The sequence below is a fragment of the Antrostomus carolinensis genome, unplaced genomic scaffold (genome assembly GCF_000700745.2).
Source record: "Antrostomus carolinensis isolate BGI_N321 unplaced genomic scaffold, ASM70074v2 scaffold17405, whole genome shotgun sequence".
Taxonomy (NCBI): Eukaryota; Metazoa; Chordata; class Aves; order Caprimulgiformes; family Caprimulgidae; genus Antrostomus; species Antrostomus carolinensis.
In genome coordinates this window covers 1-17044 of record NW_010318594.1, presented here as the reverse complement: position 1 = coordinate 17044, position 17044 = coordinate 1, and the positions used below count along the sequence as shown (strand labels likewise).

At 41.2% G+C, this 17044-nt stretch overlaps 1 protein-coding gene and 1 long non-coding RNA gene across 2 annotated transcripts in view; both read right to left on the bottom strand.

The window, feature by feature from the left end:
- The window catches only part of LOC104525734 (protein FAM71D-like), a gene marked incomplete at its 3' end in the record, with an annotated part of 5962 nt that extends 3912 nt beyond the window's left edge, over positions 1 to 2050 (bottom strand). The window contains exon 1 of the mRNA XM_029085190.1: positions 1919 to 2050. Coding sequence (XP_028941023.1) covers positions 1919 to 2050 — 132 coding nt within the window. The remainder of the gene's footprint in view (positions 1 to 1918) is intronic.
- Positions 2051 to 13032: 10982 nt separating this feature from the next.
- LOC114818621 (uncharacterized) lies at positions 13033 to 16097 on the bottom strand. Its single transcript, XR_003766222.1, has 2 exons — positions 16001 to 16097; positions 13033 to 14038 (listed from the first exon to the last, which is right to left on the bottom strand). It is a non-coding gene; the product is annotated as an uncharacterized LOC114818621 (long non-coding RNA).
- Between the last annotated feature and the right edge of the window lie 947 nt (positions 16098 to 17044).

Below are 17044 nucleotides of genomic sequence, written 5' to 3'. Positions count from 1 at the left end.
CTCTTAGTCCATATTTGTGAGGGCAAGGACGGTCCTGAACAGAAGAAGGTAGAGAGAACCTGGAGGAGAGGCCATTGACCTGAACAAGAGACGACCATCAGCCTAAACAAAGAGAGAGATGGATTGCCAGGAGGAAGGAGGAGGAGGGGGAGGACAGAGAACCTCGGACACCCAGTTCAACTGCATGGAGTAGGAGGAGGTACATGAGGTCCCCTGCAGCCTATGGAGGTTCAGTGGTGGAGCAGAGGCCCACGTGTAGGTCATGAAGGACTCCACGCTGGAGCAGAGAAGCTGAGCCTGAGGGCAAGTGTGACTCGAATTGAGACCCCAGAGCCGCTCAATGCCAGAGCGGGGATGGGTCCCCAGAGCTAGGAGGTGAAGAGGTGCACTGGACTGGAGACCCATCTGCAGCCCATGGATGTCCCCATGCTGGAGACAGAAGCTGTGGCCGAAATGGTCCATGACTCCATAGGAAGCCTGCGTTGGAACACTTTGTTCCTGGACTTTAATGCCGGGAAAAGCGACAGAGGTGAACTGACTGCAACCCCCATTCCCTGCCCCCTGTGCTGCTGGGGGGAAGAAGGTAGGGAAATCAGGAGCAAAGTGACTTGAGCCTGGGGAGGAGAGAGGGGTGAGGGAAGGTGTCTTCAGATGTGGTTGTTATGTCTCACTGTGCTACTCGGATGAATAGCAACGAACTAAATTGATTATTCTTCCCCAAGTTGAGTTTGTTTTGCCCATGACCATAACTGGTGAGCGAGCCCTCCCTGTCCTTATCCTAATCTGTGTTCCTTTGTTGTGATTCCCTTCCCATCTAACCAGGGGAGGTGAGTGAGTGCAGGACTGCGTAGTCTACCTGTGGGTTAAACCACCACAAAAGGAGATAAGAATAAGTTTATAAGTCTGATCGAATCACATGTTATGTACAATGGTCAGGGTTTGGTTTTGATAGGCATGAGGGAAAAAGTGTGTCCTAAGAAGGAATTTGAGGAAGGACAGTGTATTAAATTTGTGGATATCTGGTAGAATCTGCTTTCAAGTGTAAGAGACAGTATGTAAAAAAGATCAAAGGCTAATTTTGTTTTCATTTTAATGTACATGAGTCAGTGATGGAGCTGGTTTATTGGGTTGATTGGTTAGGGCAACTGCCTTCTTGATAGTAAATGAGGTCTGATAAATCAAGCAGGGATAAATAACGAAGTACCTTGAAAACAGAGACTTGTAGCTAATTAACATTCTGCATGTGTATCAACAAGGCAAGATTGAATTAATCAAGGCAAGATCAAAGGATGCTGTAATTATCACAAAGTGAGGTGATGAAATCCTATGAAAAACACAGTTGAAATACATCATGTAAATAGAATTCAGATTCTTTAGACACACTGTGAATGCAGTGTTGTAGGAGTGTAGAGTGTTGCCAGAGTCTTGCAGGGATCTTTGGCCAGTGCTTGGGGTAAGGGGCAGGCAGGGTAGTGACATTGCCTGCGAGGATACTAAAAGTTGCAAGTGGGGGAAGATTTTCTGGGGAAGGCTGGCTGCCATTTAGGCTAGGTTGAACTGACATTTAATGGCTAAAAGCCTTAATGAGATAGCACAGAACCAGAAATTTGCTAGAACAGTCCTAGCTGTTGCTACAGGAAGGAGTTGGGGCTGAGAAGAGGTGAAAACATGACCTTTTTTTCTTTCTCTAATTTGCAACGTTGCTGTTGCTGGGTTTCTGGACTATTGCCTATAAAAAGTGTGAGCAGAATGAGTCTATAAAAGGGAAACATTATATCCACATGTGTGTAATAAACAGAGTAAGAACAGCGAGAATAAATCAGTGAGGAAAACCTGTTGAACTGACAGAGTAAAAAAGTGTAATCATTGCAAGAAATTTTATCTTAAGCATTGCAAATGATTTTCAGTGACTTTTTACCTGTACAAACTTGCTCTCGAAGATGGGAGCAGAGGTAAAAGGAGGGTATTCTCCTTGGCTAAGAAGTCTCTGAAGGTCACCCATAGACACCTGACTTGAACTGATGGTCTTAAAATCAACATTGTGATTCATTTTGCCTATCCATAAAACAAAAATAAATTTACAAGTTAAAGGGAATAGAGATAAAAAGACTTCTATATTAAAAAACCCCTGACGATTATGAAAAGCTGAAAACATAATCCTTCCTGATAGGTTTTATTATACTACTAAAGAGCAGAACGTCTCCTCCCAAAACACATGTTTTTAAGAACATGCAATCTCAAATGCAAAGGGGAAATTAGTAAGGCTTTCTCATAGTTCTTGACTCCTCTTTTAATATTTACTCAAGGAAAAAGGGCCTGCAAATCTATAAGTAGTAGTTTGCACGTGCTATTCTATACTTCAGTATGTTCTTCTTGTTTATAAGTAATCTTGTATATTTTTGTCACTGTTAAGATAATATTTTTATGGATGTATTTTTCACATGAGTATAGTGACATACTTTGCAAAGAGCAGTAGAAACCCTTGGTCTGTTTTCCATGCTAGATGGTGACTCCTATCTTTGTACCTCTTGGTTCACACATGTTTTTGTCAGGAGTCAAGAAGAGGGCAGAACTTAGGAGACATTCTGGAGTAAAACATCTCTAGCAGCTGGCCAGACTGACTTTAACGCAAAAGCAGGAGAATAAGTAACATAATACTGGTTGACTCATTGAGGGGAAAAAAAAATATTCAAGGCTTCTCATTAATTACATTTCATAAATCTTTATTAAACAGCTAATTTCTTTTAACCCAAGTAGGTACAAAAGTCACATGATTTGTTCACAATTGCTCAGTAAGTGCCAAGAAGAATAGAAATACCCTGCTGCTGGGTTTTTTTAAAAAAATAGAGGTAGTAAACTTTTACTTCCCATTCATACCTTGTTTCACTTACGTCAATCCATTTCTTACACCGAGGAGTATGTCTAAGAAAAGAGAGGACACAAGGCCTTCTGCAGAGCCCACTGGAATTCTCCAAGTGCTAGAAATCCATGAATGGCAGCATCATCAGGCACAGTCTTGATGATATGGTTTCCCTGCTTGAGTTTCTTTAAGGAGTGATGATATGAAGAGAAGTGGTACGTGAATGCATGTACATGAAGCAGCAAGTTTGTCATAACAGGCAGGCAGGGTGGTTTGGAAGAACTCGACCTCATCACTGCTATCATCACAATACAGCACCTGGTTTGTGCTCTCACCAGTCCTGGAAGCAATTCTGTTTCTTGGTTGCAGGTAGCATGGATTAATCTATAACACAAGCACATTAAGGGCATGATAACATCAGAGATTTTTGCATAGGTATTGTCCATGCAGTGCAGGCTGCCAGGGAACAGCAAGAGTTGGTCTGCTCCATGAGGGATGATAAGCTAGAAACCAAGAATGACCTCAGCAGAAGCATTGCCTTCAACAGTCAAGGCATAGCCCTCCAATCCCATAGAATTCAAAGTGAAGGGGCTGAGCAGGACAGTGTTAACAGGGTTTGCTGATAGGCACAGAGAAAAAAAGGTGCAAAACCAGATCTGGAACTCATCCTGAGGCTCTGTTCCAGGAGTCCATTCAGAAGGAGCAGCAGCAGGCAGGGCTGGAGACAGGACTGTAAAAGATGTCCAAGGAAGCCCATCCAGGAGTCAGGACTGGCAACAGATGCAGCTATAGCCTCTCTCAAACAAGGACTAGGTGCCCAGGCTGGGGCTTAAGTGTAGCTCCTAGACCCATGGGCAGGGCATGTGGGGTGGAGATCCCAGGTGAGGCTGGTCAGGGCAGTTAAGGCCCATTGGTGCACTCAGGGCCCTGGCCTGAGGGTTAATGAGCCAATTTAAAATGGAGCTTGTATTCATGTGTCTTGCTCTGGTTTGTAAATTTTAGCTTCTCTCTATACATTCTTTTTGCTAGAGTAACCTTTTAGATGGTGATGTCATAATCAACCGATGATGTTAACTTCTATTTTTCACCTTATATGATAGCACTGCTACTTCCAGCTCAGCCTGGTTCTTGAACATGACTGAGCACCAGGCTGGTTGAAGCAGAATCAATATTGCAAAATGGGAATTATGTTGTCTGACAGTTTGAAGAACTGTTGTGCAATCTCCTTTACAGGTACGCAGCCTCCTTCGGGTCAGTAGGGCCCATGGTGCAGTTTCTGAACTGTCTGATAATACTATGTACTGACATAGCAACGTCCAGCAGAAATGCTTTCTGCTCTCTCTACTATACAAGACAACTCTGATCCAGTGTGGAAAACAATGGTGCTTTTCTTTCCCAGTTGGATTTCAGCTGTGTAATATACATGGCCGGAGAACAATAAATAGCATTGGTCAAGCAAAACCAACAACAAGACTTTTTTCAAAACTGAATTGCCTTTCCCTTTCCAGCTAATGGAATTGTAATTGTGAACACCACCATGGGTGACCAACTGAGCTGGAGAAGACTGACTCCACAGTCAACTGGTCATAGCTCTTGCCTGAACCATGGAAGGTGCAAGTCCTATCTACCTACCCCAAATACACACATACCCTCAGCCGTGGTTTGAACTGTGCAGTAAGTATGGCAGGTGGATACCAGAGGAAAGAGAGCCTGAGCTAAGACGGTGTTAGGAAGCGGTGGAGCCACACAGACTCTTGCAGTGCAGGATAATAACATTTTCACACCTAAAACAGCATTACCATGACACTCTGCTGGGCCATGTGCATGTTCTGACATGGACAGTGCTAGCTAGCTCAGGTGCCTCTGCATCACTCATTGCTCTGATATGTTCACATGGATTTAATCTCCCAGTCTAAGGGGGATGCATCAGCTATTGTAAGACATGTTGCTATCAGTTTTTTGAGACATGCTTTGGATGGTTTTTGGGGGGTGTGGGGTGAATCCAGTAGCCTGATAGAAGCGAGGCTGCTGCAGCTCCACGCCCCCAGTTCCAACCAGTAAGGATGAGCATGTATTCCCAGCTGGTACAACACACAAACTCCCATACACAACACATATACACAGCACTCAAACAAACATAGCACCAACAGCCTCATCCTGTTCCTCTCTCTGTCTGATCAAGATGAAGGTACATTAGTGGGAAATAGTATAAAATGAGGATCCTTCAGCAGCTGGGCTCAAACAGTCTGTCCAGTAGCTGGCTCCTGGATTCCAGTCTCCACAGTTGCTGGCACCTGGACATATGAGCCCCTGAAGCTGCAACTCCATTCCTGTCGCTCACACAGACTCCCCCACTCAGACACTCATGTGCACCCACACGTACACTGTGGTCTCTGCAGTAGCTGGCTTTGGACACACAGTTCACCCAGTAGCTGGTCCCGGATCCTCAGTCTTTCCAGGTGACTCCTCCCTGGAAACACCTATGCACACACTCAAATGAGTCTCATGTCACCTGCAGACCCCATGGTCTCTTCAGCAGCCATCTGGGACTCCCCTGGTTCCCCAGCAGCTAAGTTCCATCCATGGTCTTGCCTCTTCCTCACCCAGGAAGAGTTAGTAATGACATTTAATAAGATAGGACAGACTGTGGTGATTGGGAAGGGCACAGGGCATGGCCAGGCAAGTGACCCTGTGTATATTTGACCAGTCCTTTTTATCCCTTTATCCCTCTATTTTCCTACATCTGTTTCTCCCTAAATCCCCTACACTCATCCCTTTTACCACTTTTGATTCCTCTCCTAAACATCCCATAATTCTTGTGCAGTCCTAAAGTGCTCTTCCCCTACATCCCATAATGTGTCTGGCACCCCCAGGCAGTAACCTCCCATAGTCTGAAAGGTGACAATGAGAGAACTCCCACTGCCTCATGTTGATGGGTTTCACACCTGGGCAGGGGCTGAGGTGCTCCTGTGACAGCCCTGGGAGAGGTTCAGCCAGGGTGTCCCTATGAGTCCTTAACTTGGGTTCCTATCTGCCATGGTGCCCCTGTGCTCCTCTGGGTTTGTGGAGATGGGCCTTTGATGGGCTGATGGCTTGTGTGATGAGCCTGGGAGTAGCTGGGGCAGGGTGTTATTCAGTTTCTCCCACTTGCCTTCTCCTCTATGATCTATGCTTTGTGTGTGTGCTTTTTATCACTCTGACAAACAAGGACTTATTTTTGCTATTTTTTTGGTTTTAATCTAACCCTAGCCACCATCTCTTTGAAAAACTCCAGCTAATGGAGAAGGTGGCAGCATGACTCCTTAGCAACGCAGGCTGCCAAGAACGTATTAAATCCTGTCTTCTTCTCTGTTCTCTGGCTTTTCATCACACATTGGGCAAATTGATTGGATTTGGCCAGTAGGGGGTAAATTACAGAAAGTTGGTCATGGATGTACAGTGCCAACTAACTATCTTTTATTTAGATGGGTTCAAGTACCATTGCACCTGCATGTGTATCTCTTCCCTCTGGAAAGACTGGCAGTTAAGTAGCTCTTAAGCCATTTTTACTTTCATTATTCAGTACCTTTAGTGATTAATAGCTACCTAGTGCTGACACAAAAGTGCTGACAGGCTGTGCTTGCAGAAAATCATAGTACACCACGAACAACTGTCTGTAATCAGTATTGGCTCCAGTTCACTCCCCTGCACATTCCTGTGAGCTAATTCCCCTGAGTACAGCACATGCACCTACCAGGGGGCTCTGTAGAGCCACATACTAAGAGATTGCCCACCAGTCTTCACCATGAACATGCCTGTTCCAGCAACCTCATCCAAATACAAAAAAGCTACAGGAAAATATTAATCCCATTTTTTTTTTTCACTGCAGCTTCTCTATGTGTGCACAAGGGTGGTCTTCCTTTAGGTGGGATTTATTAGGTCAGCCGGCGGTTCTCCAAAGTAATGCAAGAGCATCCTAAAATAAAAGCACAAGTGAAGAGCCTGTGAGCAGCAGTGGGCAATCCAGCTGGCAATAAACCACAAGAAAAAATCAGGCATAACAAGGTAAAGTATCAATGTTATAGCATAGCTGTCAAGCCACCAAAGCAGGTCTTTTCACACAGTATAGAACAGATTCTCAGCTGAAGTAATCAATTCACTCTCCATTATCAGATTAAATTGAAGGCAAGTAAATTAAAGGAAGATACTCATTTACCAGGACCAAGAACTGCAGATGGATTGCTCAAAATTGAGTGGAATTGAGTTAAAACAGCTTAGGAAACTCAACACAGATAAAAGTAAAATGATGCAAATAAGGAAAACATTTTCTTGAACTGTTGTTATGGGTACTATTTTCAGGTTGATTACTATGAATTAAAAATGAGACTTTAAGGTTATCTGTATTTTAAGATCCGTGAAGACACACTGGTCAGAAACACTGAAGAAAAAAAAAAAGGAACTATTAGGAAGGAGGGAATGAATGGAAGTAATAATTTTGTGGTTATATGAGATAGTGATGCCTTTTAATACTGTGTGCAGTTCTGGTCTCCCTGTCTCAGATGGAATTTAGTAAAACAGAAGAAGGTGCAAAGAGGGACAGTGAGGATAATCCAATTTATGGACCCTTGGAGGCAGAACATGACCACAAAAGGCAGACTACATAGATTAGGACTCTTAATCCAGATGATAGCCATCTATAAATCTATGGGTGGCAAAGTGAGGGTGACTTCTCTTTGCTCCAACACAAAAGCCTAAGAGGCATTAAACAGAACTAGGAGGTGTCAGCTTCAGTACAAAACAGAGGAGATGCTGCTTCACACTGTGGAACTGTGGGACTTCTTGTCACAAACACTGGGGGTGCTGGGGGAGTATTTGGAAGATGGATCATTATCTACTTGCCATGTATTTATACTCTTTCTTCCTGAGATGCAAGCTATTGGCCACTTTTTTGCAAGGGGAAGATTTTTTTTAAAGACTTTATCTAAAAGTGCACATGCTGTGCAGCACAGGGAAGTTTCTAGCCATTATGTTGTCTCGTTCTCAGCAGTTTCTCAAGTAGTACCACAGAACCTGCCTTCTCCTCCTGGTACCAGCCATTGCCAGTGTAGGAATTTGTGTCTGCAAACATCTGGTTTGGCTTCTCCTGGCCCAGTGTCTGGTTTACACATCACTGCAGAATTGGTTCCCCCTTTGTGCTCCAAACAGTACTTTTCAAAATGATGAAGTCACAGGTTACTTTGCCACAACAGACAAACATCCCAGTTAGGAAATGGTCTTGTCAGACAGGTAATAATGTGTTAATGTTGTTATGTTTTATGTTGTTTTTAAAAAACTTTACATCCTTGATGTGCTAACTCTTATTTGTCCTGCTGATCTTTCTGATTTCTGTTTGGTAATGGCATTCTTTTGGACCATCTTGGGCCACAGTAAAATCCAGATGAGGAGAATGTCAGGTCCTGAGAAAAGCTGCTTTGCATGCTTTCTTGTCAGTCTAGTGGGACAGGTTTTTGTTTGCCAGTGGCTGGTAACATGTCAGTATTGCACTATGACTCCTTTTTTTTTTAATGGAACCAAATGTATCTGGATATGGATCTTGCTCTGTCAGTGTTCCACACCTACAAAAAGAATAAATCCAGGTTTTGAGATCTTACCCTGCTGTTGTTTCTAAGGTAATTTTTGCATGGAGATATATATATATATGTATATGAATCACTTACCTTCCATCTTCTCTTATACTTTTCTTGAAGTTACTTTACTGCTACTTTTGAATCCCTGGTTATCAAGATCATGCCAGTGCATTTGATTTTTCGGGTACGTTCCAATTACCTGTGGAGTTACTGGTGTACAATAAGGGTTTGGTTTTGCTTGTGAATTAACTCTGCAAAAATTAAGTTGTCTGCCTGTATTTTTAAACCCAAATTGGGTCCATGCAAATGCAGAAGTCCATGCACAGGGACAGACGATGCTGGATGTCACTGTACAGTGCTGTGATGGAGGAAGTAATCCCAGGCAGACCAGTCTGACAACTAGAGAGCTACTGAATATCTGAGCATCACCCTTTTGAAGGCTTTATCTTCCAAGAGCTTTGTCAGCTTGTGTGCAATATGGCACGAATGCATAGAGCAAGTCTTAATCTAATGCTGAATATGAATCACTAAGCCCTTTAAGAAAACATGGAACTAGCAGCACATCATCAGGCTGTAACATTTACAAAACCCACAGGCTTTTCCTCCTCATGAATTAGCCAAGAAGTGTCTGTGTTTCAATGCTGAGTTTAAATCCAGTGTGGGGACTCACCTTTCCAGGTGGAGGCTGAGATATACTTGCCAGAAAACAAAAGTCAGGTTTGAAAAAAACAACAGAAAAAAAATTTATAAAAGACAACATAGAAGAAACAACAATGTGGATTTTTTCTCTCTGACTAAATAGAGTTCAGCTGCTGCCAGCGTCATGCTAAAGAGGCGCAAATGCTGCATTCTGTCTTTTGAGACTGGTGGGCTTTACGAAGATGAAGGGGTCGCCAAACAATTCAAGAGTGACAGTTACTAGAGATCATGTTCTTCATTATGAGGTTAAGGCACTTCATTGCAACGTACTGACCAAATACTGCTATGGGAAACTACACCTTGTCTCTATTTGACAGATTGCTGCTTTAACGACCACCAGCTCCTGCAATTGTTCTCCTGGATGTGATGCAAACCCTTTTTCTTCATCAATAGTTGTGACAGTGCTGTTATCATGTAAGAAAACACAGCTTTGAAATATTTCTTTTGTTTTGATTTAATGTATATTTTTTTTATCTAACACAAAACCTCACAAACAGTTCACGTGATGGTGCTGGTTTTGAGAAACTGAGTATTAGAACATAATAGAGGGCCACAAGAAGTGCTGGGCCATCTTAGTCTGGCATCTGCTTTCCTAAATAAGATGTCCCACTACAGTCTCAACTCTCAGACATAGTTCTTGCCCTGCAAGTGCTGGCAGATGTGTCAGCCTGAAGAGCTTTCCTGACCATGACTTGAGGAACGGCCTGGACACTGCTGTCAGACGTAGGCAACGAAGCTGGTGTACGCCATCCCAACACTGACAAACTTGAAACCAAGGCAACCAGAAGGAAAAGGTTGATCCAGCCACTCTACTGGGCACTTCTGTGACCAGTGTGGTGTATGCACAGCCTGCCTGTGGCCTGAAAACCATCTTTACTGGGCATGAGGCAAGCAGCACATCTTCTGGACTGAGATGCGTCAGAGGAGACAGCCTATAGCACTTGGTGCAGAGCGGCAAGCTGGGAGGACAAAGACTGAACCTGAAGGGTGATTCCAGCTGAATATTGTCCTTGAGCAGTATCCATGTAATGTTTTAAGGGCAACCCTTCAGCTCAAGAATCAAAAAGGCTAAAGATTCCACATTAATTAGTAATCTCTGGAGTCATATACATCTGTAATAACTACCTGCAGATCAAAGATGTTTCATGTTTAGCATATTTCAACATCAAGATGGAATTAATATTGGAATTTCTGTAATTAAAGTCTTGAAATTAGTACTTGGAAGAGGCCAGTCTATTCTTCTATTTATTTGATTGAACACAGCCAATTTTTAAATAATGCTTCACATCCAAGGGTACAATCAAGGTTTTGGTACCAGCTATCCAGGACACAAAAGTTGCTGTATGATTTGTAGGCTGCTATAGGATTATCCCAGCTGGAGGAATGGGACCCAGAAGGCCCAGTGTGTATGATCATTCCCATGGACAGGCGCGGAAGAAAATGCTGTAAAAAGAAGAAAACGACAAATGTTGGAATACCAACCTTATCTTCAGTCATTGCTGGCATTGCTGCTTGTTGTTAAGTAAGGTACTATTTTGATTACGCTAAAACCTTACCTAGAGAAGTAAAAATAGTGAAAATATTCCTTAAAATGTTTCCATTTGCAAGTCTCAATCCCTGAACCAAAGTAACCACATACTTGAGAGATCTGTTTGGTACCATTCCAAAAGAACATACCCTTCTGCTTAAACAATTTGACATTGAAAGACAATTACATATCAAACTAGGCCTAGTCAAGTTTGTAGTCTAAAATAGATAATGGAGAGACTTGAGGCACCAAATCTTTGCAATAGGGTAGATAAGGTAGTGATAATGAATAAACCAGTTTTGTGGAGACAGAAGTGTTGTAAACAGCCCAAAAGAACTAAGCATGTGCAAAAGAAAAGTTCAACTAAAGGGCACAGTGAGAAAAGTTTCGACAACCACCAGAGGACCCTGAAGACCACCAAGAGACTCCAGTGCGCATGCGAAAAGGAAATTTACGTATCTTAATGGATTCCTGGAAATGTAATGAATATGTTAATAATTTCTTGGAAAAGTAATGAATATGCATGTTTTGATAGTAGAAAGCTTTTCTAGAGGACGAGTCAGTATGCACGATAGGTGGAACGATCCTCCCGTGCATCTGGCGCCACAACAGAATTTGCCTGCTTCTTAAGGCTACATTGGTGTTAAGAAGTTCATTCCTGATTTCAGTGACATGTTTGTCCTTGATTTCTTTTCTGAAGCTTCCAACCTTCCCTGAAACTGTGAGTTGGGAATGTTAAAAATAAAAAAGTGATTTGAATTTATCCATTTCTATTAATTTCTATTACAAAAATGAAGGCAAATTCTTCAGATTTTAGGCTTGATAAATGAGACATAGTTGTAATAACGATTTATTATATTGCTTCCGGAGTTACCTCTCCAACATACTGCTCTGGCTTTCAGTGTTAATTAAGGTGGGGCTGTGAGTGCCCCTCTCATTAACCGCAAAGCTTATTTTCTTGCATAAAACTTTGAATGCTGGGCAGAGGGGATTACAAAAGACAGTAGAGTGACTAAAGCAGTTTATGTTATCAGTGATTTGGAAAAAAAATTATCTTTATTAACCTCTAAATGCTTTATTTGTTACAATGGTAGTTAAGTGTTATAACGCTGAGATATGGTTTAAACAGAGGAATGTATTATACACAGCATTGTGCCATCTCTGCCACATTTGTTTTGAGTGATGGTTTTAATGTAAACCAGACCCAAGATATGTCTGTCTAGGTTTCCTCACATCTCCCTTTTATCTTTGTCTAGCATCTCCAATTGCATGAACAATCTTCCCTGGGGTTGTTGTTACTGGTGTCCTTTAAACATTTCCAATTTTCATTATATGCACTGCCTGTAATAACTCCTAATTATACAATAATCCTTTGGATTATAAAAGGCAGCTTTCTACATTATTTCTCAGACATGAGTTAACTCTCCTCTCTCTTCCTTCTTCTGTGGTTTACAATGTTGATACAGTAAATACAGGCATTCGTTAATTTAATTTGGTACCTTTCTGCTGCTACATAGGGAGATCACAAATGTGGACCTGTTATCCAGAACAAAGAAATATCATCAGCAAGTTGTGTTATTATTTTTCTGAAAGATCAGTCACTGGAGTGCCTTTGAACACGGTGAATGCCCACCTGCCTGCAACCTTCGCAATAGCCTGTGCAGGGGGCATCCAGGCTGTCGCACAGCAAACAAAGGGTTTGGTTTTGAACCAGCCTCAGGGATGCCCTCTATGGTTATCACAGAACTACAGCTCTGGTCCACTGTGGCAATTAGGACTTAAACCAAATTTTCTGTGTCCTCCCTGACTAAGTCTTCAAAAAATAGAATAGACAAATGTTCTGGCTTCATGAATGGAGTTGATGGGATAGCATTTTACCAATGAACTCCCAAGAAGCAAGGTGTTTTAGGGCACTGTTATGGTCTTAATCCCAGATAAAATGTGAAATTACCAAAATGCATAATCTGGCAAGGGCTGAATAGTCCCAGTATAAACAAGAGCATTTTATGAAAAAAATAATGAATGCTCTATCAAATTCCACATAGTGCAGCACAAGGGCTGTTTGCAACTGCTATGCAATTGAGATTGGGAAAAAGTATTCTCCAGCTTTGACCAGTCCAATTGTAAAACCCCCCCCCAAATGCTTCTTTCATTTTGTCCCTTGGAGATGAGTGAGAGCTCACTCTGTATTTTCAGTTCATCTGTGGTATTGTACCTGAGGGAAGGCCCTTGAGTCCATATACTTTTTTTCCTTCCTTCCTGTCCTCTTCCCCCACCCCAAATACCACTATTAAAACCACTATTTTTTTGGTTCAAACAACAAGGCTAAACAGGTGAAATTTTAAATAATGATTGAGGATTTTTTTTATTCATTTAAGTTTCAATATCATTACAGAAAATGTTATGGTACAGAGTTGTTTAACATTAGTTTTATTTCTTTGCTCATTTAATTTCCACACGAATGCTGGTAACACTAATATCTGTACAAGATCAGTCTTTGATTTTTTTTAGTTTTTAGTTCTGTACATTTTTAAATGTATTGGTTAAAAAGGCTGTCAGCACTTAAGGAAGCAATTTTTTTGTTTGTTGAAATAAAAGGTATCCAGTTACTGCCCAAGAGTACTGAGCTGGGTGGCTGCCGGGACAAGAGAGATCCCTGAATGCGCAGCGAGGTGAGAAAACCTCGGGGCTTCATTGGGTTCCCAGAGCAGCCACTCTGCTTTTGGCACTGTGCACATCAACACGAGATACAAGATAAAGAACAAGCAGAAGCTCTCTGTGAAGCGGTTATGAAGCATACTAATAAGGGAAATCCAAGTGTTGTCTACGCTAGTATAAATAAGCAGACAGCCTTGTTTTAAGAGCATAAGTAGTTGTATCTTAAAGATGAGAAAAAACACAAGTTCTGCAGGCACCTACTGCTGTCTACTAAAAGCTACCGCTATTAGAACTAGCATTGAACACACAAAGCAATTGCAAGGAAAGGAAAAAGTTGCTTTGATATAATCAGAATAAATTTCTTTGTTAAGATTTCTTTTAAAGTTTTTTTTAAAAGGTATTTATTTAAATTCCATTTGAAATATAATTCAAGATGTTGACTATACTGATCAACTTTTATCCAAATCAGAAAAACTAGCTGTGCCGTTGCATATTACAGGATACAGTCAATGATATGTGGACATGCATCAAAGCTTCGCTCTTGCTGGTGACATCATAGCCGTCCAATGACCATGACATCCACCACCTCCCCCTTGTGAAGCTCCACATACTGCTCTGTCTTTGGAGGTAGCATCAACAGTCCATTGGCACTGCGCATACTCATCAGACGACTACTCATCTGATTCCCTACAGGAGAGCGAAAGAAAAACTTGTTAAGTTTTCAGTTAGTTTCAAATGCTGCAACACACCACGCGGGAAACAAGAGCTGTTCTTATGGAGATGTTAATACTGCAAACTTATTCCTAGAGCTGGGATCTCACTGTTCCAAGGTGGATGGACACAAGTCTGTAAAGAATTAGTCAGCCTCTCATCGCTCTGGCTCTCAAAACTCTCAATGCCTCTGCTGATTGCTTTCCTGTCCAGTCTGCCACATTATCTGTACCTCATATCTTGTCATAGTAAATTGCTTTTCTGCTGGAATTTCTAATCCTATCAAAATTACTTTATTTTTCAATTTCTATACTTAATTCTGATTGTACAAAGACTAAAACCAGCATAATCTAGATAATGTTTTTAATATACTGTTATAGAATAAGTTTGATTAACTGTATTCTTCTCTCTGAATAGTCTCGTTTGGCATTATTACTAGCACTAGTAGCTAAAGTAGTTGAAGCCTTAGGCTGCAAGACCTGATGGAGAGTAAACTTTTTGATAAAACTGATGCTGCTAACACAGAACTAGATGAATCCAGCAGATGTGAGCAGAATGAATAAAGTAAGGACCAAGGAAACAATTCCAAAAGCATGAGGTAACTTCAGAAGAAGGCCAGCCCAGAAACAAAGAAAACCAAGAAGAAATCAAGACACCACTGATCAGAATTAAGTGACTGGACTTAGGGATTGGGTGCTGCATGGTATGGACATAATTGGAGGGTGCGATCTGAGGTAGAGGTCCCTCTCCAGAGGCACCTCGCTTGAGCCATAACCCGAGAAGTAATAAAAGAGGAATTGGAAACCTTCACTCAGAATTTACATTTTTCAGCGGGATCCTAGGGTTGGACCCTGCTATGGTGGTTGGTTGTGTAAATCCATATGTATACCTCCTCAAAAGAATGAGTTTCTTTGAGACACTGAGCTTCACAACATGTTCTGAAGCTAAACTGTGTCATATTGGTAGTACTGAGAAAAAATGAAATGCAATAAAAAGTCATGCCCTTTAGTTTCTTGGTTTTCAAACTTCCAGATTAACAGATAAACCATTCCAGACAGTCTGCCTGTGTAAGGAAAGAAATGGTGCACAACAAAACATAGTTAAACTAAATACAGCATTATAGATAATAAGCAATACCTTGATTTATACCTGGAAATATGTCGGAAGCTGTGAGAACTTGGGAGTCAATAGTAAGAGCTTTCTCTGAGTAAGATGCACTTGAGCTAATGTTTTCCCTGTGGAGATTTGTATATAGTACTTTGTATTGAACAATTTGGATGTAGCAAAAAGACAATTAGTTGTTTGAGGACCTGAATCTCTTGAGAAACTGTGGCAGAATCGGTCTTCCAGCAGTGTACAGCTAAAAAAGTATTCAAATACAGTATTTACCAGAACTGCAGCTCAGTATCCAGAAGTATCCCTAGGTGGCAAACACGACTAATAAAAGCCTTAGTCTGCTTTAAGAGAACATATACAGCCTCTGCTATCTCTTCTATTTTTTCAGTTCAGCTAGAATCACACTTCTTTTATTTATATTGTTCCTACCTATGCTCCAACTTGTGTTTGTTTAGTACATGTATAAGAACAAAAGTAAGCAAAAGTGCCTGTAAGTGTGAGTAAACATGGGTGGATGTTTATAAAATGGCATGTGTACACATATGCAAGCATACAGGTGTATTTTGGGGGTGTGTGTGTGCATGTGCGTATACAAGCACATTATTCAGATAAAGGAAGTTTCGATGGTTAAGTTGGTAAGTCATATCATGACTGAATTTTATATTAATATACGTGTATGCATGTGCACAAGTGTGTGTGCAAATCAGTCTGCGTAAGGAAGGTTATCTAAAAAACCAAGCACACACTTGGTTGTTTTTAGACATGTGTGCAGGAAGGCGAGTGTGTGAGTGTGAGTGTGTCTGTCAGTCACTGGGCACTAACCTGTACTCTGTGCCCAAGGTAGTGGTTCTTGGTGATGCCAAGTCAGTATGCACCGATGATATTCTGGGCGGGGGTCCAATTTTACATCACATGATAACTGTAGGAGAAGCAAAGAAAGGATTAAAATGCCATACATTCGGATTGCACTGGCTAAGATAATGGAATCAACTCCTCAATTGTTTTTCTTTAAAAACAGTCTTTTTGAAAACTTGCATTTTGAGGTCGGTGTCTAGTGCAAGATCAAAATCTGTAGGAGGTATTGAAGGGAAATACCATGATATTGTAATATCAAAGTGTATGATGCAGTCTACGTGCACTAAGTGAAATATTCCAGAGCTGTTCCTTTACTGGGAGTATTTATCTAGAAAAAACCCTATTGTTTCTGGTTTCTGGATTACACTGCATAAAGATAAAAAATTCATTTGTATTCAAAATTCTCCTAGCTCTGACAAAAGGGAAATGGCCAATCTTTGAAACGAAAAGACAGACAGGGGATGGCTCACAATGGATTTTAACGCAATGCACTGGAAAATTCATGCAAAAGTGAAGGTCATCACAAATTTATTTCTGTTTTAGAATACTTTAGCTGTGAGATAAAGAAAAATCTGGATGCCTGAGGAAGTGCAAAAGAGAGACATGGTAAGACACGGTAAGAGAAAAGTGCATAGCCAAGAACATTAGGAAAACTATAAAAGGTAGTATGTTTCTTGGGACTTTATTTGAATAAACAATAGCAGAGTAATACATTATAATAACATGCTTTGAATCTATATTAAACAGTTACAATATTCATGATTTCTTATACAAGTGAAATTAATAATTGCCCTGGTTTTGCTAGGATAGAGTTAATTTTCTTCTTAGTAGCTAGAAAGCACCGTGTTTTGGTTTCAGTGTGGGATTTGTTATGAGAAGAATGTTGATAAGGTACTAATGTTTTTACTTGCTGCTGGAAGTCCAAGGACATCATGTTTTGCTAGTCTGCAAGTGCAAAGGACTAGCGAGGGGAAGTGTAACAATTAGCAAAACCCAAAATTGGCATTTGGA